General features: G+C 42.1%; 3 protein-coding genes across 6 annotated transcripts in view; 2 read left to right on the top strand and 1 right to left on the bottom strand.

Moving 5' to 3' along the window:
* The first annotated feature begins 893 nt into the window (after positions 1–893).
* On the top strand, positions 894–5,542 carry irf6 (interferon regulatory factor 6). 2 transcript variants are annotated; one of them, XM_041953428.1, is made up of 8 exons: positions 894–1,150; positions 1,472–1,646; positions 2,291–2,486; positions 2,580–2,678; positions 2,769–3,035; positions 3,852–4,244; positions 4,372–4,490; positions 4,824–5,542. In XM_041953428.1, exons 2-8 carry the CDS (start codon positions 1,473–1,475, stop codon positions 5,052–5,054), a joined length of 1,479 nt encoding a protein of 492 aa, XP_041809362.1. In that variant the 5' UTR covers positions 894–1,150; position 1,472; the 3' UTR covers positions 5,055–5,542. The 2 variants fall into 2 exon arrangements, with proteins under 2 accessions (XP_041809362.1, XP_041809372.1); XM_041953438.1 differs by having other exon boundaries at positions 1,468–1,646.
* Positions 5,543–9,598: 4,056 nt separating this feature from the next.
* eps8l3a (EPS8-like 3a) lies at positions 9,599–16,525 on the top strand. The gene is made up of 18 exons (XM_041945707.1): positions 9,599–9,663; positions 9,779–9,852; positions 9,954–10,018; positions 10,107–10,265; positions 11,359–11,508; positions 11,596–11,692; positions 11,774–11,886; positions 12,022–12,127; positions 12,228–12,301; positions 12,394–12,468; positions 12,753–12,898; positions 14,074–14,218; positions 14,316–14,359; positions 14,449–14,545; positions 14,628–14,732; positions 15,215–15,300; positions 16,169–16,305; positions 16,422–16,525. Exons 1-18 carry the CDS (start codon positions 9,599–9,601, stop codon positions 16,523–16,525), a joined length of 1,842 nt encoding a protein of 613 aa, XP_041801641.1.
* Positions 16,526–16,805: 280 nt separating this feature from the next.
* Positions 16,806–22,569, bottom strand: part of LOC121614434 (AMP deaminase 2-like) — a 30,362-nt gene continuing 24,598 nt past the window's right edge. For all 3 annotated transcript variants that reach the window (XM_041948301.1, XM_041948306.1, XM_041948313.1), the window contains 4 exons: positions 22,366–22,486; positions 21,488–21,661; positions 21,267–21,377; positions 16,806–20,627 (listed from right to left, as the gene is read on the bottom strand). In XM_041948301.1, the coding sequence (XP_041804235.1) occupies positions 20,412–20,627; positions 21,267–21,377; positions 21,488–21,661; positions 22,366–22,486 (622 nt within the window). In that variant the 3' untranslated portion in view covers positions 16,806–20,411. The remainder of the gene's footprint in view (positions 20,628–21,266; positions 21,378–21,487; positions 21,662–22,365; positions 22,487–22,569) is intronic.

Below are 22,569 nucleotides of genomic sequence, written 5' to 3'. Positions count from 1 at the left end.
CAACTTAACACACCCAAGCACTGTAAAATGCAAAATGCACAATTAGCATCACACACAGGGCCACAGGCTCGCTGTGCATATTATGTTGAAACCAGGAGATCCAAAGGAAAAGGTGCGCAGCTGACGGCGGACACACGCTCTCAAAGGGTGGTTTCAGGGAGTGGTTTGTTATTGTCGGGCTGTTTTTGCGACTGTTAGCGACGGGATCATCATCAGCCATCCACCACCAGTGATGTGTCAATATTGTTCTTTTCTATGGGAAGTCCCCGTCTGCCTGCCGGCTGAGTGGCCTGTCACTTGCTGTGAGCTCTGGATCTGGGCCAGTTTAGGGATACTTAGTCCAGACATCGGTTATATTAGACCAATGCACACTCTTCTAAGCAAATATGATACAAGAATACAGAAAATTTTGAATAATTATGTGCAGGAAATCAATTACATAAACATCAGTGGAGAAAAATAAAAAAATGGGCTCCTAAAAACCTTAGATGGGCTAAATTAAATGCAGTTTTCGCACTTCTAATGTAAACTAACTTCCTGGAAAAAATAGAAAAGAGACGTTTAGTGTTTCCTGAATTTCTCTTTATGTAATGTGATACAAGTCTGTAAAATCACATTTGATTGTTGAGGAAAAATAAAAAAGTGTTTCTTATGTAAACAATATGGGCAGAGCTGTTTGAACAAAGCCAAATGAGCTGGTTTCACACCTGAAATTCTAAAAGCTTGTTAAAAGATATTTATAGGGACCTCATGATTCCTTACTTGAGTAATCATTTGTCATTGTTTCTGTGTCAGACTCTTGTTCGTGCGGTTGCTTCCCTGTCCACGTGCTTCAGGAAACGCTGTCCCCCAGCTGCTCAGAAAAGGTGTGTCGCCGGCGTGACGTCACGGCCGTACCTGAGTTTCGGTGAGGGGAAGGGGAAGGGCCGAGCCGAGCGATCAACACCAGCTCTCCAGAATTCTCCGGGGTTAATTTTCCTCTTGTTGATCATCTCGGCGGCCTTCGTCGGAGCGGACGATCAGTGAACGTTGCTCGGCGGAAATCTGCAGGATCGAGGCTCTCCGCAGAGGAAACACACGGTTTTATCTTCGGCTGTTGGTCCAGCAGGTCGACGCGGAAAGAGCTCTCCAACTTCCTGGTTCAGCACAGGTACGAGTGTCGTTCTTCAGTATCGTGTTTTGTCGCTTTGTTTATCTGACTTTTGGGTCGATTCTGCTGCATTTCTCACAGTTAAAAACGCTCACAATAAAAGGCATTTGAGGAAACTGCAGCATTATGATAAACGAATAAGTTGCGCCAGTCCAGGTGTGGACGAGCAGTTTCAAAACGTTTGGAAAATCCGGATTTGCAGGGTTTCAGCTGCAGCGCTGCTCGTCACGGACTGTATTAAATATGTGTGTCGGTTGTGGAGGTGAATCAGAGTCTAATCCGCTGTGGGCGGACTGGTTTTGTGTCTTTCTCGTCAGTCAGGATGTCGGTCACCCCTCGACGCGTCCGGCTGAAGCCCTGGCTGGTCGCTCAGGTGGACAGCGGGCGATACCCGGGTCTGGTGTGGATTGACCGTGATGCCATGCGCTTCAGGATCCCATGGAAACACGCCACGCGCCACACACCCCAGCACGAGGACGAGGACACCATATTTAAGGTTAAACCTCTACCTGGCTTTAACAGAGCAGTGTTAGTTGGACTCATTTAGCAGTCCATGATTTTTTTTGTCCCAAGTTCAAGCTTCTTCATACCTGCATAATGGCAAGAGCTTTTCATGTTTCTGGGGCAACATCTGGTTTTACAACCCAGTTACATAAACCTGGCTCTCAGTTACATTTGAGCTGTGTCTCTGGCTTCCAGCATGGTGGAAAGATAAGGTCATATAGATATATGGCACAGAGGACAGGCAGGTAGGTCCCAGCACTGAGGCTGTATTTGTGGTGCTGATATTGGAGATCATGACTGTGATGTCGGGACTTTTTTATGAGGTTATATGCAGGCATGTAATCACAGATTGTTTACATTCCTCGTAGGAGAGCATTTGGTTTTGTGTTCGCCAAACAAGATGGGAAAGTGAAATAAACATCTTGGTGCTGAACACTTCACGAGAAAGAGACATCTTTCTTATGAGTCCCTTAAATTGTCTGCTTCTACTGATGCAGCTGTAACCACTGTGCATCGCCTTTCTTTGGACCCCACTTGTTGCATCAGCCATCAGCAGTAGTACACACGCCTGCATCCCGTGCAGAGATATGAAAACGCTGACACTGATACGCCCGTTGCATTTGAATGTCCCTCCAGGCGTGGGCCGTGGAGACCGGGAAGTTCCAAGAGGGAGTTGATGAACCCGATCCTGCAAAGTGGAAAGCTCAGCTTCGATGTGCCCTGAACAAAAGCCGAGAATTCAACCTGGTCTACGACGGCACCAAAGAGGTCCCCATGAATCCTCTGAAGATATATGACGTCTGTGACATCCCGCAGCCGCTCAGCAACCAAGGTCAGTGGGAGCATGACCGAATCTGTTTACTAATTTTCCTACATTTCGCTTTCATTTTCGTCATATTTACAGTTCTTCATTGTCACCTCACAGGGTCCTCAGACGCAGGTTCTTGGACTCCACATGATGATGATGGTGTTGAGGAAGATATTCCAGATACACCAGAGTCTCTCCCTCCATACCCGTCCAATGGTGAGTGGCTTCTCCTCGTGGACTCCACGTATATTTTGTAAATCAAAAAGCAAAGAAATCCGTGAGCTAGTTCTCTCTTCCCTCGTTTAGGCACCAGCCCCTCTCCTCTCATTATGTGGTCTCCTATGGGCTCAGAGTCCTCCATGCAGCCCCCCAGCTGCCCCCCTTCAAATGAGGTCTGGCCCAAAGAGGAGCCTGTTAAAATCTGGCCCAAAGAGGAGCCTGTGGATGTGGAGATGCACCCCTCACCCCTGGGTGACATGCCCCCCGCTCCTCTGCCCGATCACTCAATGCAGCCCCCTCCTCTGCCCGACACCCTGTTTGCCTCTCCAGAAACATGGATCAGTTCCCTCCCGAGTAAGTATACACCTCCTGTAGCATCGCTGAAAAACCAGTGATCGCCACACATAATTTCCCAGAATGCAGTCTGTGTTATCGCAGCCTGTATTATTTGTGTTTTACACAAATAATACGTCCCAACGTTTTTGGAGCTTTTTTGTGATTGTACATTCAACAATTTTAACTGTGCACAGAGATGGAGAGCAGGAGCACTGTGTTAGAAAGTTGTTCTGAAAGGAGGCAGCGGATCATGTTTTGTTATTGTACAATGAAAAGACCACAGCCAACAGTGTATTAATCCGTCTCTCACTATCTACTGACTTCCCCAACTGGTCTCTGCTCAGAGCACTGGTTGTATGGTTCCATCTTTGAAAAGGCTACATACTTTAATTACCTGGTGAGCCCTTTAAAGTCCCCCTCATTACTAAATCAGCTGGGCATTGTAGTTTCTACTAAACAATACTTAGAGTAGAGAAGTAGTGCCTTGGTTGAGGATGATTTTCAGCTCTGGATTTGAAGGCTCTAAATAAACTACAGTGCCCATGTTAAGCAGTGTGGCTTATTGAGGTGTTTTAATAGTTTTGGGCCCACAGTGGATGCCTGTGTCACAGACTAATAAACCACACAGACAACCTGTGTTAGAAGGATCAATTCATTGGGTGACAGTAAGAAAATTGGAGCATCACAACACTGTCTTTAATGAATTTGATCTCCAAACAGTGTCGACACAGCACTTCAGGCACAGCGGGAGGTATGTTTTTGGATGAACTGTCCCATTTTCAGTCACACATCCAACGTGGTTTTAACCCGTGCCTTCGTTTGTGTCTGGTCCAGTGACAGACCTGGAGGTGCAGTTCCTGTACAGAGGGAAGGAGATGTGTCCCACAGCCACCGTCAGTAACCCGCACGGCTGCAGGCTGTTCTACGGGGACCTGGGCCCCATGGTCAACCAGGAGGAGCTCTTCGGGCCGGTGAACCTGGAGCAGCTACGCTTCCCGACCACGGAGCACATTACCAACGACAAGCAGAGGATTTTCACCGGCCGCCTGCTGGATGTCATGGACAGAGGCCTAATCCTGGAGGTCAGCGGCCACGATATCTACGCAGTCCGTCTCTGCCAGTGTAAGGTGTACTGGTCCGGCCCCTGCGCTCCGAATCCGGCTGCACCAAATCTCATAGAGCGCCAGAGGAAGGTGAAACTCTTCTGCCTGGAGTCTTTTCTCAGTGGTAAGCAGAGTTACCGCTTTTGTAAAATAACTGGATTTTGAATGATGGTCTTTGCAGGTCTGTATTTAATTTAAATGTGATATTCTCTGAGGAAGATTTGTTATAAATGTGTTTGTATGGCGTGCAGGGGTGATAGCCTACCAGCGAGGACAGACACCAAGCCCCCCGCAGTTTGACATCAGCCTGTGTTTTGGAGAGGAGTGGCCTGATGGGAGGCCCCGGGAGAGGAAGCTCATCATGGTCCAGGTGAGAAATGTTGAAGTTTGGCTGTAGTAATGAATGTTTGTGGTCATGGAGGGACAACACAGGCAGGTAATCAGATCAGGGCTCAGACCTCTTTACCTCAGGAACAAACTCCATCCCACAGCAGTTGGAGGAAGAGTCTACTCCATAACAAAAGTAAACTGCAAGGAAATATTTCACTGCTTGAAAAAAACGGTTTTTCCACACTCTTCTCATACTGAGTGACCACAGGACTGTCAATAAGCTGTGCTCTTTTTTTCCACACTTTTCTTTGTGCGTTTACAGTCTCTGATTTTGTGACTCATACTGGTCCTGCATTCCTCCTCTGTCCCGCAGGTCATTCCGGTGGTGGCCCGTATGATTACCGAGATGTTTTCTGGAGACAACACGCGATCCTTCGACAGCGGCAGCGTCCGCCTGCAGATTTCAATCCCAGATATCAAAGACAACATAGTGACCCACCTAAAGCAGCTATACTGCCTGCTACAGACCCACCAGGGCCAGGACAGCTGGGCGTTGCCCCCTGGCTCGGGCCTGAACATCGTCCAGGCTCTGCAGGCGCAGTGAAACAGCCCTCTCAGTGAACTCACGTTTTATCATAGATCACTGTATGTTTCACACTGCTGCTGAGAATTACCTACTGTTAGCAAAGAAGTACTTATGTGTAATCGTATTTAGAAGTGTGCACAGTATACTGTAGGATTCATATGCTTTTCTCTAGTATAAATATGCTGTGTTGACGCTTTTCTGTATGCAGAAGTAGTGCCTTCAGTGTGCAGGGACCATAGACAGATGTGGTGGTTGCATGGGCCAAAGTCCTATTTGCTGTATTTGGAACATTTAACATAGTTAATGAGTTACAGAAATTGCCCTGTGTCGTATTTATCCGAAACAGGTCAGTGATCAGCAAACTTGCCTGGAGTCAAGACACAGGGCGGAATGATTTCGCGTTTTTGAAGTCAGATAAAATGTTTTGAAGCAACACACCTATTTGGGATTTGTATATTTTGCATGACATAGCACAGGCAAATATGAATTAAAGCACACATACTTTCTTCTTCCTTTCATTTATGACTAAACAGTCCAGCTGTTTCAGATCCCGTTTTCCTGCGAGCACATGTCATGAGGTGTATCAAGTTTTTTAATGAATGTTTGACAGAAGGTCCTGTTTGGCAGAAGGACCAGTTTTCTGGTTACCTAGCCTGCAGTTTTGTCTTTAGTTGTCTTATTTTTCCTTTTATATTGTAGGATATTTTTGTATTCATATCCTTGATTTTAAGCCATTTATTGTATCCAGGCAGACATTTAACTAGACAACATTCAGCTGTACGGATCTGTTTTAGTATGGATGCCACTGCACTTCGGGGTGCTGAATTATGTTTTATGCCTAGCTGAATGTAAGTGCATTCATCCCGTGATTGTATGTTTATTTTATCAATAAAATAAGCCAAAATAAGATTGGAGTTTTTGCACTACTTTAATATTTGCACACATTTTAGGGCAAAAAGAGAAAAAATGCATCAGCTTTTCGGCCCTAACTCCAAGTGAACTTTCATAGCCTCATCCCCTCTCACAGAGCTGTTAGACGTCGACTACACTTGTTTGTTTTTCTGACATGTGACTCTGAAGGCTGACAGAGTTGTAAATGACCAGCAGCTGTGCACCCTCTGAGTGTCTCACGCAGCACTGCTGACCTCCAGTGGTTTAGTTTGGCTGAAACAGGTCTGGGACAAGTTCAGTAGCTTTACAACGCTAGATATGTTGTGTCATAATGACTTGCTATTCTGGGATAGGCGGCCTTCTAACTGGGTACACTTACAGTAACTGGAACCTGTTGTGAAAGAGGCTTATGTTGTCTTTATAATCCTACCAAGACGCCAATACTCTTTTCAATAAAAGTAGTGAGTGTTCTAGACAGCTGCCTGTTTAGAATGAACCAAACAGAACATTGATTATTATATCTCCAAGAGAACAAATTATGCTTTCAATCAGGAAGATAATTTAATGACTGTCCATTTATATTGCAGTTCAATTCTGACAGTTTTGCCTGAACTTAATATGTAAGAACTGTCTTTGGTATTCTGAATGCCTAATAAACTACATTAAGTCATATCTTCTATAGAATTCCCAAATAGATTCAGTATTACGGCCTCTATTGGCAGGGAAGTACAATCAAAAACCCAAGAGAGAAACACAACTACAGTAATCTATGAACATATCTATTAAGTTGTGGCTAAGTTAGGAAAGATATATTCCCTTTCTGTCTCCCACACACACACTCTCACACACACATGTTTCTGTCACGTTTAGGGACATTACACAGACTTACATTAATTTCCTGGAGACCCTTACCCTAACCATAACCATCACCATAACCGTAACTCTTAACCTTAACTTCACCTTACCCAAACCCAAACCCAAGTCATCAACCTAAAATTTAATGATTTATGTTATGGAGACCTGTGTTTTGTCCCCGTAAGTACAGCGGATCCCCACAATGTGACTGTGTAAGCAGATTTATGTCCTCACAACATAAGGTAGACACGTCCACATACACCTTTCCTTACCATCAACATTTTGTTTGATTACATTTGGCTGTACTTGATTGGCATGGAATCAGCTGCTTAGAGGACAAATGTTACGGTAATACTAATAACTTCATTACCACACTAACATTACGAAACATTGCCTTTTAGCTTTAAGTTAGCATAACTTACATTTAAACAATGTTTGCTTGTCTAAACTCATCTGTTTAGAGAACAGATCAATGCTGCTGAGAGCTTATAATAACTTGGCTGGTTCATTACTCTGTAGCTAACAGTAAAGTTAACTTGCTATGGGATTGCTATGATCTGTGAAGGTTGTTGTTTAGCCACAGGTTCAGCTGAGTTTCTGAATGTGAGCTGTGTTAGTTCTCCAGTTTGCATCATGACTCCACCGTGAGAGTCTTTCAACTAAATGTGGCCGTGTTGTTTCCCTCATGCTTATTCCATCACAAAGGAATTTCATCTGGTTAATGTTTGGCAGTGTGATTCAGGTGATATGGTGTCTTTGATTAGATTCAATGGAGAGCTAGAGGGTGGAGAAATATCGACAATTGTCTGATGCCTGTCTGTCTTTGTCTATCTTCTCAGACTGCTCTTTCTTTAGTGTTGACCTCATATACTATATATAGTATATCAAAAAGAAGACATGAAAGCATTTAAAACTGGATGTCGAACTGATATGAACTTAACTTTGGCAGACATAAAAAAAATCTTAAATAAACTATAATTAAATGGCAGTTTTATAAATTGGCGTTCCCTGAGGAGAACTGGTCACAAATAATTTTATTTCACAGCAATGTGTTTCTATCTGCAGTGACATGCACATTTGTTGGCCCAAACTATTTTTTTGTTTTCTATCAGGACAAAGAAAAAAAGAGGAGGTGGCACATTCTGCCTATCCCAGTACGTTATCATCTGGACAAAATGACAAAACACTGGTAGGAAACAAGTTGTCTTTTATAGCCCTTGAAACCTTTAAGCTTTTGCAAGTTAAGATGGTTCCCTGCGTATTTGATAACCTTTGCTCAGGTGTGATCCCAAACGAGAGATCTAACTCCCGCCACAGAGTCAGCTCAACAGATTGCTCTGCTACTGACTCTGGACTTTGTCCTTCCCTTTTACGAAGAGGTCTTTGGTGTATAAGATCGTTGACTGAGGAACAGGATTCAAATATGCATTGTACTAACTGGTAATTACAGAAGGAAATAACAACAGCATTCACCTGTCAGACTACAAGGTAGGAGGACTTTATAACGAATTTCCACAATAAACTGAATGTCTTTGTTATTTGAGCAAATTATCTGAAGTGGAGGAGTCCTGTGTGTTTGCATTTCATTTAAGCAGCAGGCAAAGTAATGATATCAGCAAAATGTACTTAAAATGTGAAAAGCAAAAGTACTCATTGAGCAGTAAAATGGTCCCTGTCAGTGTTTTAATATCATATATGATGATTCTGAATTAATATCATTGCTGCATCAATGTGTATGTTGCATTTTACTGCTGTAGATGTTTAAGGTTGATCTTAAGTTAAACTGCTTTATATACTGTTGGGTAGTTTAACTTACAGCAATCCATCATATTCTATAAGATCGTCATATGTCTGTCGTGTCACTGTCTTGTGAGAATCATGTATCTCTAGAAAGTTGGCTTTTCGTGAGCTCAGAAGAACGGCCCTGGTTTCAGCTTTGTGTTGATGCAATATCTAGCTAATCCAGAGGGGTTTTAAAGATCGCATTTATCTAAGAAAGCAGGAGATTTTTCTCAACCCATAAAGGAACACTGAGTCCTTCAGTTTATCACAAACATTCAAAATCAACACATCTGAAGATGTATAGTTTTAACTGGACAGGAAATGTAAAAAGTACAATATTTGCCTCTTAGGTGTAGTGGAGAAGAAGTATGAGGTTGCAAAAAATAGAATACCTAAAAAAAATACTTAGCTACATTCCACTACTGCATTTAAGACAATTCAAATAAAATCACCACCACCATAATCGTCCTTGTATTTCTTATTGTGAAAGTCTTGAGAACAGATCGACTAGAACAGACTGAAGACTTTTCTAACTTGTTCTTAACCATCACACTGAATTTGTGTTTGAAACATGTGGAGATTATTTTATTGTATTCAAACAGATGATTTACCTTTGGACTGATTTCATCTACGACGGTCAACAAAGCAGCCTTTAAAATAAGCAACCTCTTGATATATAGCACCATAAAGATGTCGTTGTCAGGTGAATCCCAGCGCTGTGTTGCTAGGTGACTATAACTAGCTGATGATTAACATGACCCTGTTATCAATTTATTGGTAATAACAGAGGTATTGATTAGGAAAAGACACTGTGACGGTTGTGTTTCTCAGTAAAATCTTAACAAAACCTGAGATTCCTAAGCTTCAGTCAGCTTTAAATAAAGACTGAAGGCACCACAAACCTCCCACACATGTGATTACTTGTTTTATTTCAGATACAGGCTGCTTAGTCAGCTCATGCCTCTGACATAACACATTTATGGTGTGCGTTCTTCATATCATGATATTGCAGGTGTGTTAGATCGATACTGATGATGTTCAGGACTAACGCTCTCTTTGGCAATGACATCAGCAGCTACGCCGATTCCATCCAGTCCAAGTATGTGTTTCACAGTTCTATGGAGCTGATTGATCAGTTGAGTGATTGTCTGACTCATTGCTTTATTCATCAGCAGACGATCAGTGTTGTAAATTGCTTGCATTTGTTGTGGCAGTGGTGACTCCACTGTGGATGAAGTGTCGTCACAGATGTCAAATCCGTCGAGGCCCAGCGCAAAGTCAATTTACTGTAAGTTAACACTGCTGTCATCGACATAATCAGCTGTTACACCTGCTCACTTTGATCGTTTAATTGTGAATGCTACAGAGCTGTGGTTTGTTTTTTAACAGTGCAAAGGAAGAAGTATGCAGAATCAGTTAACAAGATGATGAACAAATTTCAGTACAGAGTGGAGGTATCATACCTTACAATATCCATACAAATATGACCCTTTCTGCATTGTGCCATGTTTAATGTTGCATTTAAACGTCCCTCTCCTGCAGCACTTGTTCACTTGTGACCTGGATGGGAGGGAGTTGAGAAGTGTGGCAGACTGTGTGGAGCGGCTGAAGCTGCTGGACGGGACAGGTCGTGTGTGGGGTCAGAGCATGCTGCTGGAGGTGCAAGGTCCCAAACTGCTGCTGACAGACTTTGAAACCAAGGTAAGCGCCATATGAGACCTACAGACAGGTGACAGATTAAAACATAGATCTGATGGGAGTAGTCTGTTCGAGGATGACAGCGACCCCACCCAGGGGCATAAAGGATCACTGAATGATTAGATAAATATGATAACAGATGTGAATCATTTGTTATAGCCTGGACAGTCAAAAGATCTCAACTCAAGTGAACACCCATGAGAGATTTTGGAGCAACGCATTGATACATTCAATCATGACTCACTTAAAGATCAATTGAAAATGCGGATTGGGCTCTCCAGCATGCTTGTAGACTGGTTTTGGTCTTACTTACCAGGGCAAGACTACTTCTTTTCAGAAAAAGCAAATATTTATTGTGGTGTACCCCAAGGTTCAATCCTGGGACCCATTCTTTTCATGCCTGTACTGCTGCCATTAGGTTCTAAAGAGCAACTCCAATGCTGTTAACAAAAAGGATAATATCATACTGCTAGTGTTTCAGGCTGCAAGTCCTTTAAGTGTTGGGAATCTGACAAATCATTATCATTTCATCACTTCCTGATTGGTCATTAACTGAAAAGTCAATGTTAAGTGAAAATCCAGAGGGGCATAAGGCCATATTTCAAGGTTAAACAACATATAATAAACCATTAGCAGTACCCATTAACGTAATGTAACATAAAACATTGTTTTGCTTCTTTTTGTATGTACATGTGCTGTACAAAGAAATGTTTATTATTGTTGATATCAAATGAGGGAATATGTATTAGTAGAATGATGTTCATGAACTTCTGGGAACTGTGCCAAGGACCACTGATGCTGTTCTAGAGGTTCATGGTGGCCCAAAACCTTACAAATACACATGATAACTCATAGGAGGGAGGATGCAAATAAACTTATACTAATCTTACACTGTAACATGTATTTTAATTTCGGAATTGTTGAGAGTGCCTTGGTACAAGAAATTCACTGTATTTATTTCTGCACGTACCATGCTGATAAAACTGAAGTTGAGGATGTTTGATGTTGGTTTTCCCTTAAATTTGTCACTCAGCTGTGTATGCGCAGAGGTCTATGATGAGGTTTAGGTGTGTAAAACCCTGTTATGCTTTCTCAGGAGGAGCTGGAGTCCATAGCTCTCAGTGACATCCTGGCGCTAAAGGCTGTGTTGGACTCTGGAGTGTTTAACTCCCTGCTCACAGTGTCAGTCAAGGCCAGGAGAAAACACACTACCACCGTCTTCATGTTTCAGTGCGAGGACATCAGGGTGAGGTCAAACCCATGAACGCGGCTGTGCTATCGTGTGAAATGAAAGAAATGAGTGAGTCCATGTTGTTGTTGTTGTTGTTTACAGGCTGACTTTGTTCAAAGAGATCTCTCACGAGCAATGTCATACAAGGGAGAGAATCCTGCAAAATCACCTGAGCGTAAATGGATGAATCCTGACTATGGTGAGTGTGTGACAGGTGATAAACAACTGCTGCACTGATTATCAATGACGATGTTAAAATCAGTCTCCCTTGTTCATATAGGGGACGACATCTCTGAGCCTGAGCTGCAGGTACCTGAGGAAGATGAGGAGGACCCTTTCAGAGACGAAACTCTGTCTACTCCACGGTCACAGGCAGAGCTGGAAAGGAATACAGTAAGTGTCCTTTTGTGCTCAAAGCTATGTTTGATATGCCAATAAACTATGGCAGATTTCTTTAACAGGGTGTATGTGTAGCAAAATATTACAGAAGAAGAATATGGAAATGATTTTCTTCTCCTTTCTTTGCAGGATATCCTTAATGATATCATAAGTGACATAGAAATCTTCGTAGGGCAGATAAGTGAGGTAGAGGCTAAAAATGCAAACCAAAAGAAGAAAAAGAAAAAAGGAAAAGGTAATTCAAGGCAGACACTGCCACACTGCCAGAAGTTATGCATATGTATAACATGTACCAGACGGGACAGCGTCATCATGTTCTCACTTTGGTGTTTCAGCAATGGCCAACATGCCCCATGCAGCAGAATTTGCATCATGTCTTCATAAATACAAACGTGCTTTCAACCTTCTGGTACGTGTGTGTCTGTAGTATGCAGTATGTGTAACAGTGCTGCTGCTGCTGCATGTTATGTATTATTCATTATTCTGTGCTCATTTTGGCAGGGAGAGCTCAATGGAAGCATTCATAACCCCAGTGCTCCTGCAATTGTTCACTCCTTATTCTCCACATTAGCACTCGTAAGTGGCTAAATCATTCAATGTGATATATTGTAAAGATTTTAGAATTTATAATCACTGTTAAAAGATTTTAGTTTTGTTCTCCAGTATGAAAAAATCTGTTATCATGTTCTGTTATGTGTGATTAGCTCAGCCACCCTTTGGTTATGAATTAGTGTCACTGAATTCAATTTTTTTTAATGTGTTCATGTTCTTGATAGTTAATTTTCTCTGATATCGATGTGTGATAATTACAAGACTGCTGCACTTTGATGAGCACTTAATTTATGCTTTTTCCTCACCAGGTGGTTTCTTACTGCCCTAAGGATCTGCCACCAACCATAGTAGAGCCGCTGCTGACGCCTCAGTGTATCCGTCTGATGAGCGAGGAGGTCGATGTTGAGGAAGACCAGCTGTGGCGGTCTCTGGGGGACGCCTGGATCATCCCCAGGTGGGACACTGGACACTGTTGGATCTAATAAGCTGCTGATTTCTAAGCTTCTCACCACACCTCAAGGACAGTTCATGAAATACTATATACAATTAAAGATTAAGCCAGTGATTTCCAACATTTTTGGTGTGTAACCCCTTACAAAAGAAAAATCTGCATTTAGTTGGAGCCCCTTGTCAAAGTTTGAGATGTCTATGAGTTGTGAGCAGTTCCATTAAATAACATTGCTAACTTCTCAGATGGTTGCATTTAAACAACTGTCCCAGGCTCAAAAAAATTATTTAAAAAAACCTATCCATTATTTCACAAAAAAATCAAACATCTGAGCAAAGTCCAATAAAACAAATATGCATTCCTGTGGTTGACAAGCCCGGAGGCGCGCGGTTTCAGGACTCAAATGCAAGACTCAGACACAAACAGCGAAGTTTAAAAAAAAAAGAAGTAATTTATTAACAAAAGGCGCTCAGGATAAATGATTACAGCACATACAACGTATGGCTTCAAAGTACAAACAAAGGACGCTAAGGATAATTTAGAATACAAAAATCAAAACTCAAAGAGGCTCAAATGGCTATGAAACAAAGTAACAAATGAATCAAGACTAGACTACAAAAACACTCAATCAATGATGACTTACTTACAAACAAAATACAAGGCACAAACAGGAAGACAAGGATCACGAGAGCTAGATAAATCAAGGCTTGATACAAGGACATGGCACGAGACAATCTGGCACAGGACAAAGGGAGACGCGGACTATATATACACGAGGTAACAATGAACAGGTGGAGACAATTAGGGCGGGGAAGACAATCAGACAGGCGGGAAACACACCGGGAAGTCAAGGGCCTGAAACGAGAGGAAAGTTAGGTTTCACAATAAAACAGGAAGTGTAAGACAAGACATGACGCTCGTGAACAAAAACACTTGATCTGGCGAGACATGACAGTGGTTGTGACTGAACCACCAACCTGGATACAAAAGTAATTCAAACAAGCTTCAACTAAACCAGCTGCAGCAGTAAAATGCTGCTTATGCCAATTTTCTGCAGAACGAGTAATTTTACTTTTGATGCCAGCTGTTAGTTTTGGAGTAGTTTTGCTGATAACACTGGTAAGACTGCTGATTGTCTGTCTGATAAGTATAATCAGCTCTGATTCTGATAATATTCCCAGCACTAAATGGCCAAAAGATGATGAGGACATCTCGACACACACTCTGGAGTTTGTCGATGGCTGGCAGTCCTCCGAGGTGTCTGCAGTACCTGAAGCCAGAGAACCAGAAAGCAGACAGGAGAGTCCAGAACCTGCACCCAGCCAGGTAAACCCCCACATCAAACATTCAGTATGACACCGGCGCAGGAGGACACGCAGCTTGGAGAGCTAACATAACAAGGCTGTGTACTTTTTCTGTTCAGACTTTAGTCAAGTGGAGAGTGCCACATCCCTCGCAAAAAGCAAGGTACGCACCAACATGTCAAAACATGACGCAGCGCAATTTGAATGTTTTAAACCTCAAAAGTTTTCAATGCCCTCTGATGTGTTTTTCAGCTCAGACGAGCCAAAGCTGCAGCGCATGCGTGTTAAGTATGACTTTGTTTCAAGAAACAGCAGAGAGCTCACCGTCAGAAAAGGAGAGATAGTTGAGGTGAGTTTTAGTGACATGAAGCAACTGTTCTTTCAGTCCATCGCTTCAGCTGACGCGACCTCTTTGCTTTGTGCACGCACAGCTGCTGGACGTGTCGAAGCAGTGGTGGAAAGTGAGGGACAGCACAGGGGAGGAGGGCTTTGTGCCCAACAATGTCCTGGAGGCTGATGACAAGCAGCCTATCGAGGTGGGCGCCACCAACACTGACAGTCAACTTAAGTCATTATTATAGGAAAGCTGTTAAAGCCACTGGATGATGCTGGTGACAACGATGAAGGAAAGCAGCAGCTTCACTGTCAGGAAACAGGATGTCACTCTCAGTTCAAGATTCAAGATTCAAGAGTCTTTATTGTCATTGCACATGTCAATGAAATTTTCATTGCAGTCCCTCCAGTTAGCACTGGAGGGACTGCACTTTCAAACTGTTCTCCAGAAAATTGATTGCTGACTACTTACACAACAAACTTTTGTGTCATCATCATTATGTGTCAAGTCTCAGTGATTTTGACCTTGTGGCTGATATTTACATGAGAAGAAAAGTCTCCACTGCATCAGATGAAATGCAAATGTGATCAGAATGAAAGGCTGAAGGTATCGTTGGTGTAATCAGTGTGTAAAGTTTCCATCCTTACATTAGTATAATCACAGTGCATTGTTCCATTTCCTCAGCTGACTGCAGGCTCTCCTGTGCTGAAAAAGATGTCCAAGTCTGCAGAAGTGAAAGCCTGGCTCGAAGACAAGGGCTTCAGTAAAATGTAAGTGCGTCAGTTATTAAAGTATTAAATGAAGACATGTAAATGCAATGGAAGCTATATTTAATTCATTCATTTAACTGGTTTATATATGAAGCGTTGCCTCTTACCATAAGTGTAATCCACTGTACCTGAATGCAAAAAAATCTAATTAAGGTGTTACTGATGCATCTGAATTTAGAAATTAAAGTCATTTGTGGCTTTATTGATGCGTGATGATGACAGTGCCGGCGAACAGTATGTTTTGTTTCTACACACTGCCTTCTAAGAAAAATTGAATTTTAAAAAAGCATATTTTTAAGTGTGTAAATCTGCATAAAGTGTCAGTGTTATGGTGTATTTGTTTCTGTTGTTTATCAATTTAAAGGGACAGGTGGGCAGCACACTGCTTTTACACATGACATTCAGCTTAGTCGTCACTTAGAGCACTGCACAGAATAGCTGGAGGGAACCTCAGATCAAAATAATCCTGGTGATGTCATGAGCTTGATGAAGTCAGGGTTAGTTTTAGGTTATCGGGTTTATTTATCTTACTTTGTGATTTGAGACTTAAACCTTTGAACGGAGAGCATGTATCATAAACTGGAGGCGTGGGGTTAGAATGAAGTGGACATTTAGGAAACAAGGGGGGACAGTCTAATGAAAGACATCATTGAGTTGCATGATGGGAAATGTAGGGCCAAGCGTTTCTGGAGCTTTGGAGTCAAGATATATTGGACTCTGTTGCTACTTTTGACCAGTTTAATGTTTTTTGCTTCAGCAGAAGCTTTAAAAACCTGCACTCCATCGACACGCCTTAGAGTTTGGTTAAACAACACTTTTTGTTCCAGCATTGATTAACGACAGATCAATATAACTGTGTCACTGGCAGCACTGTACGCTGTCTGGGTGGACTGAGCGGCTCCATGCTCCTGGGGATGACCAGAGAGGAACTGAAGACAGTGTGTCCTGAGGAAGGGGGCCGAGTCTTCTTCCAGCTGCAAGCGGTCAAGTCTGCGTTGGCTGTAAGTGAGAGGCCACAGAGCAGCTTCACTTTTCTCCACCGTCCATCTGGAGATGAATAGTTGTGTGACTGGTGAGTGCTGATGTGAACACAGACGCCCCTCTGACTGTTTTGTGTTTAGGCTGCCAGTTGAATGGGACCAATAATGAAGAAGAGAACATCAAAGAAGATGAAATCATCATGGACCGAAACATGTCACCAGTGGTCAAATACTGCAAGCTCTGAGATAATGGTTTATAGCTTGTTTGGTAGAAAATAACCTCTCAAACTTTTTGTGCCACTCATTCTATCAAATAATATATATTACTTGGCAATCAGCTGGCAAGTTACATGATCAAGTGTAAATTAAAGTGCATTTAGACAATTTCTCCAGCAATAGTGTGGTGTGCAGCAAGACACTCAACCGGGTGTAATGGTCTGAATTATATAACACAAACTGGAGTCAATGTGAGCATTATGTAAATAAAAGTTATGACTGACGCACACACACAATGTTTAGTGAATAAACATGCTTTATTTTATTGTTCAAACATTACACATGAACCTTGGCAGAAGCATCTGTTTAACACTGGCAATCCATTTCAGGCAACAATATGGCTACAGATGAATGGACAACAAATTAGGCAAACTCAAAAATATGAATCAGGAAGTGTCAAAAAGTGACCGGACTGTAAAAACAAAGATACTTCACGAGACAAGTATCAGCTGAACACAAAAAGAGTCTGAGTGTCGGCATCAGAACCAAAATCACACACTGAACTATAAATCTGTGAATACTGTATATATTTGAATAACTGGTATGATTTCATGTTTCAACTAAGTAATCACTGTGTTACTGCTCTGTGAAAGCTGGACAGCAACTTTTAATGGTCTCTGCTGTTAGACAGTGTCGTGGCTCCTGTGAATCACTTCTCATGTACAATTACAGTACTTATTGGGATTAACTGATTAGTTGATCCACAAAAAAAGAAACAATTGTGATGATCTATTGAACTTTAAAATAATTCTCAAAGTAAAAATGACTTAAATTGACTGGTTCAAGCTTCTCAAATGTGTGATTTGTTGCTTTTTCTTAGTTGTTGACGATGGCAAAGCGAATATTGTTGGGTTTCAGACTGCTGGTTAGACAAAACAGAAGAAGAAGAGTCAGTTGATTAATCAACAGTGAAAATAATCATTAGTTGTGGCCCTGCTGTTGCTGAGGACACCACATGACAGATCAGTGTTCGTGAGGTAGGGTGCACTGTGTTGTGAGTGCACAGACAATGGCTCTGCGGTGACTGTAAAAGACAACATGAAGCCACGAAGTGGACATAATACAGTAACGAGTTGTAAAGCTGCATGGATGGATGGAGACGGTTCAGGTCAGTCCAGACTAACTTTATCTCTGCTATAATGGACCTCAGCAGGGTGTGTTGTCATCGAGCACTTACAATATTTCCGTAATTACCCTACAAAATATCACAAAGAAGTCAACAACAGACTAGAAAAGGCCAATAACAAAATCAAGCTGCAATAATTGAACATAATCAAATGTGTGCTTCAGTCTGTGGACTGACGCTACCAGACAAAAGGACAGTTGTAGATCAATGCTTAAAATGCGTAACAAAAACAAAAAATTAAAAACGACAAATAAATGCCTTTTTTTGATAGAGTGTAGAGATTAGGCTTTGTTGTTTTTTGTGTGTCGAGGTTGTCGTTTCTGACTGTTGAGACAGCTTTTGGCTGTGAAGTAAGAGGTATCTATCATGGGCACAACAGGTGCACTTTGACAATGAACTGAGAATGGTCAAGAATAAAAAAAAGTGTGAGGAAAAACTGGAGAAGAGCCAACACTAAAATATCTAATGAACAAATTAAAAAGGCTAACAACAGTAAAACTATATTGAAAAACTCTGATGTAATGCCAACTCACAATGCTCAACTGCAACAAATCTAAGTGTTAAACCTTGACATCAATATATTGTGATTATAAAATTTCTCATCTCTATATCACCTTTAAAAAAATACACTTTATACATGAAATCCAACAAACACACAGATTTCGCCATGTTCAGCACACAGCGCCAGTGCAATCCCTTGAACACTTAGAAGCTACTGTATTCTAACTGAACAAAGACCTCACCTTTGAGCCTAATCATCTATAAAGCAAACATGTACGTATACACCAATACATTACAGTTGGTTATTCAAATGAAGGCTGACATTTTCTGATTGGCTCTCCTACTCTTGGCATCAAATATTAGTGGACAGTAGCATCTAGTTTTAAGACGAATGCTCACAGTTTGAAGGGACGTTGGACCGTGTCCGGTGGCAGGATGTGATAATATGATGAGGTTACAATACAAAACGTGATCCCAGCTTTAATCAGATTTGGGACGAGTTAAAAAAAAAAATGCTACAAGAACCATGCCACAGTCTTAACCATGGCCCAGCATGGTTTGCTCATTTCTACATGGTGGACAATGAATTTAAATCTGTTTCAGGGAGCAAACAGATTTAAACAGCAGCCCTGAATTGATTAAGATGCTTTACGTTACAACTTGCTGTAAGCAGCTCATTGTCTCCTGCCGTCCATTATTCATGCAGACATGCAAAAAAAAGCACTTAAAAGTAGAGAACTAGAAACAAATGAACTTTCGTCCTCAAATGAAGGCCAAGGTAAAAGCTATTTTACACCGAGCATGCAGCTAGGTGTTGTTACAATGTTACAACAGCATAGAGGCCTACTGTATGTGACTGAGGAAAAGAGATGCAAAACTTGGTGCAGGCGATACAGACAAAAACTGGGCATGCAGTGCCCGAAGCTGAAAATGAAAAGGCACTGTGAAGTCTTGGCTTGGTGCATATGTACAGTGCACTGCATGCAAAGGGAAAAAACTTTGTGGTTTGTCTGCTGGGGAAGGAATGAGCAAAATCAGGGCCCTAAGGAGGGACAGAAAGTCCATATCTTCGTGGCCACAGTGAGGTAACGGTGAGGGCGTTCTCCTCAGACGATGCTGAATTCATCCACATGTATTTGAGCTGTGGTTGCAATTTACAATGCACATTTCCCCTTTAACATCTCTGGTTTCCAACGTTTGCTGGAACACCTTTAATATGCAGCTGAAGAGGACAGCTGGCTTCATGGAATGTTTTCTGTCAATCACAGGAAGTCCGCTTCTCTCCGGACCAGACTCCGAGCTGATTAAAATCACGGAAGAACGATTCTGTGTGCAATTTGGCAAATGAATGATCTGAAAGCGCGCCAAGGCACGGTTGATACTCAGCGCTGCAGCATTCAGAGGGAAGCTATCCTCTCTGGTTATAGGATTCTCTGATTCTGTTATTGTAAATGTCCAAGTTTTAAGCTGCCCTGAAGTCGCTTAAAACTTTCACAAATATCACCAATGTCTTCATTATAAGTTCATATAATGACGATGACAGATGCATTAAGTTTAGACAAGCAGTGCGACTGTACAGTGAAGTGGAAGATAACCAACGTTCTGAGCAGCTTCATGTGACGAAAGTCTCAATGTGCTGGTTGTTTCTGTCGTACATAGATAGTACAGAGACACTACATGCTATATAATATCTCTGGTGAAGTAAATCATATCACTGAACAACAGAATAAATCACAGGGATCATCTAATAGCTTTGGCTGAACAGGATGGAGCGCTGAAGAAATACAGAAAGTGTCTGTGGTGAGTGTTTTCCTGCTTTTCACTCAGAGGAAACCCTGCTGCTGCTCCTCTCTGCTCACCTTCACAATGCTAAGAGTGAACATGTCAGTGAGAACAAAAGAAGCAGAGGTCAAAGAAGAAGAGCTGGGGGAAACCTTGACTATAAATTTTGAAAACTCAACTGTAATATGGGTTTTAAATCCTTTCCAGCGACCTAAAAAAAGAACATCGCCGCTGAAGTGCTCTGGCAGGACTGTATCTTGGGCCTTTCGGTAGCTGTGTATCTGTTAGTGTGTAGCTTACTTTTATTAATTCTAGTGATGGTTGGTGGTGTTTATGCTGTATATAGGATGACTGACAGAATTACTATCACGCCACATCTCTTCAGTGTCATACCGAGTGGACCACAGGTTTGGGGATTAGCAGGACGGATCCAGGTGAGGGTGATCTCAGCGTCCTCCTGGGAGCGGGCCCATGGACAGAGAGTCCTCCTCGTCAATCGTGTCCAGGTCTTCTGTGCGCACGGCGTGAGTGATGAGCTGAAGCTCCTCTGACAGTGTCTCGCTGCGGTATGCCACGCGGATATCGGGGACGTTGGTACGGCGGATGTCGTTGCTCACAGGACCCTCCTTAGAATAACTGGGGCCCAGCCAGTAGCTTTTGGCCTGGAATCAGGAGAGGCTACATGAGTGGGAGGCTCAGATACAAGTGAGACACAGAAGGAAACATACATCTGACTGACACCTATGTTTGTCATCCCATATTGGAATTAAAGTGTCCCTTTAATACTAACGGCTCTGAGGGACACAAGAAAGAATAATGTAGACTGTGTCACATATGAGGATAAACTGCACTCAGTGGCCACTTTATTAGCACACCTTTACAATCTAATGCAATCTAACAGCTGGTCTGCTTTAAAGTCTTCTATTATGACACCTATAATGTTCTGTTTGTTTTCCACTGTCATAGAGGTGTCCATTCAGTTGTATGTTTAAGCATTGAGGTCCTTGTGAGTGGTGACGGGAGGACAAAGGGATAGAGAGGGCAAAAACACCTCTTAATATAATGTGGTCCACAGTAACACCACTTTGAAATATGACCTCAATAACAAACATAAAGACTAAATTTACATATTTGTGACAATGTCACCAAAAACTTAACATTCTGAACTTCATAAAGGTAGAGTTTATGGCAGAGCTGATGTACTGAATTGCACCAGATTGTTTGCCTAATAAAGTGGCCACTGAGCGCATGCCAGTTGATTGAATACACAAAATAAGAAGAGCGGGCTTATACTAGCTTACCTTGTGTGAAAACCCACTCATGAGGACACTGTTTCTCGCCAGCTCACACATGTCACAGGAACTTAGTTTCCACACCTGAGTTGCAATGCTGTACTCCTCCATCAGAGGCTCCTGATGGAGAAAATACACACAGAAAATTGTCAGCTTCGTCACTTCTTTTTGCAGTTTGTACTTTAAATGAAGGTCATGTATAGATTAACACAAGCTTGCTTTGTGCTGACCTTGGTGAAGTGGAACTGAAGAGGATCATCGGTGGACAGAGAGACCATGAGGCCTCTGGAGAGGTACTCTGGCAGCGGGTTGCGATGGTAGCTCAGGAACAGGCTGTTGTTACTCAGTGGTGACATGGCGATGCCAATTTGAGCCAGGTAGTAAAGATACTGCAGCACCGGGGCCTGATGGATATCAAAGAGACAGACAGCATGAGAGATAAACCAGTAAATACAGCTGTGAGTACATCATTGTCTCTGACGTCTAAACAGCATCAGCATTTTTTTTTTTACAGCCCCACTGTATAAAGTCTATGTCACTAGTTACCTGAAAGCAGCAGTTAGTTTAAGACCACCTGTCACAAACACACTGAACTGTTTCCACAGGGGAGTCCACAGCAGTATAACAGAGGACGTAAACGTTATTTTTACCTTGGCCTGCTTTTCTATTATTTGAATAATGGATTGACAGGTTTATTATGGAATATAGTTTTATGTTGTTTTATCTATGATTTTATTTTGTAGGTATTGGTTTCCTTTTTGGTAATCAGTGTTGGTTGATTAGGATGGAAGGGTGTCATATGTTGGACACCATTATGTCAGAGTGTCCATGTCATTTAATCTTGAACCTTTTGTAGTTCCATCAGTGGGGCCCATTAATTTATAACTCTACTATAAATATAATGCAGTCTAATACAATTATCACTAAAATTGCTATGGAGCTCTGACACAGTCAAAAATACATGTCTAAATTTATAATTCAGTTGTTCTTGTTAATGTGTTCACCCTTCACATGACATACAACACCCATTAATACACTTCACTTGCCACACAGCATTCAACAAACATTTCCACAGCAGTCTTTTGCAAACAATCCAGTATGTTCTTACCTTTCTGAGCAGCAACCCGTGGGAGATGTTCTCTGATAACATGAAACCCGACACCAGGTGGTGCATCGGCCCCGCTTCCCCACAGTGAGGTCGCAGCACGAACGTGTGAAAGCCTCGCCGCCTGAGTCAGACAAATGTATTGACAAAAACAACCTTGTGTATTTTGTGCTTTCTGTGAATGATTGTGCTTGAATGAATGGACGT

This window comes from Chelmon rostratus, chromosome 2 (assembly GCF_017976325.1).
Source record: "Chelmon rostratus isolate fCheRos1 chromosome 2, fCheRos1.pri, whole genome shotgun sequence".
Taxonomy (NCBI): domain Eukaryota; kingdom Metazoa; phylum Chordata; class Actinopteri; order Chaetodontiformes; family Chaetodontidae; genus Chelmon; species Chelmon rostratus.
This window is presented reverse-complemented; position numbering and strand designations above follow the sequence as displayed.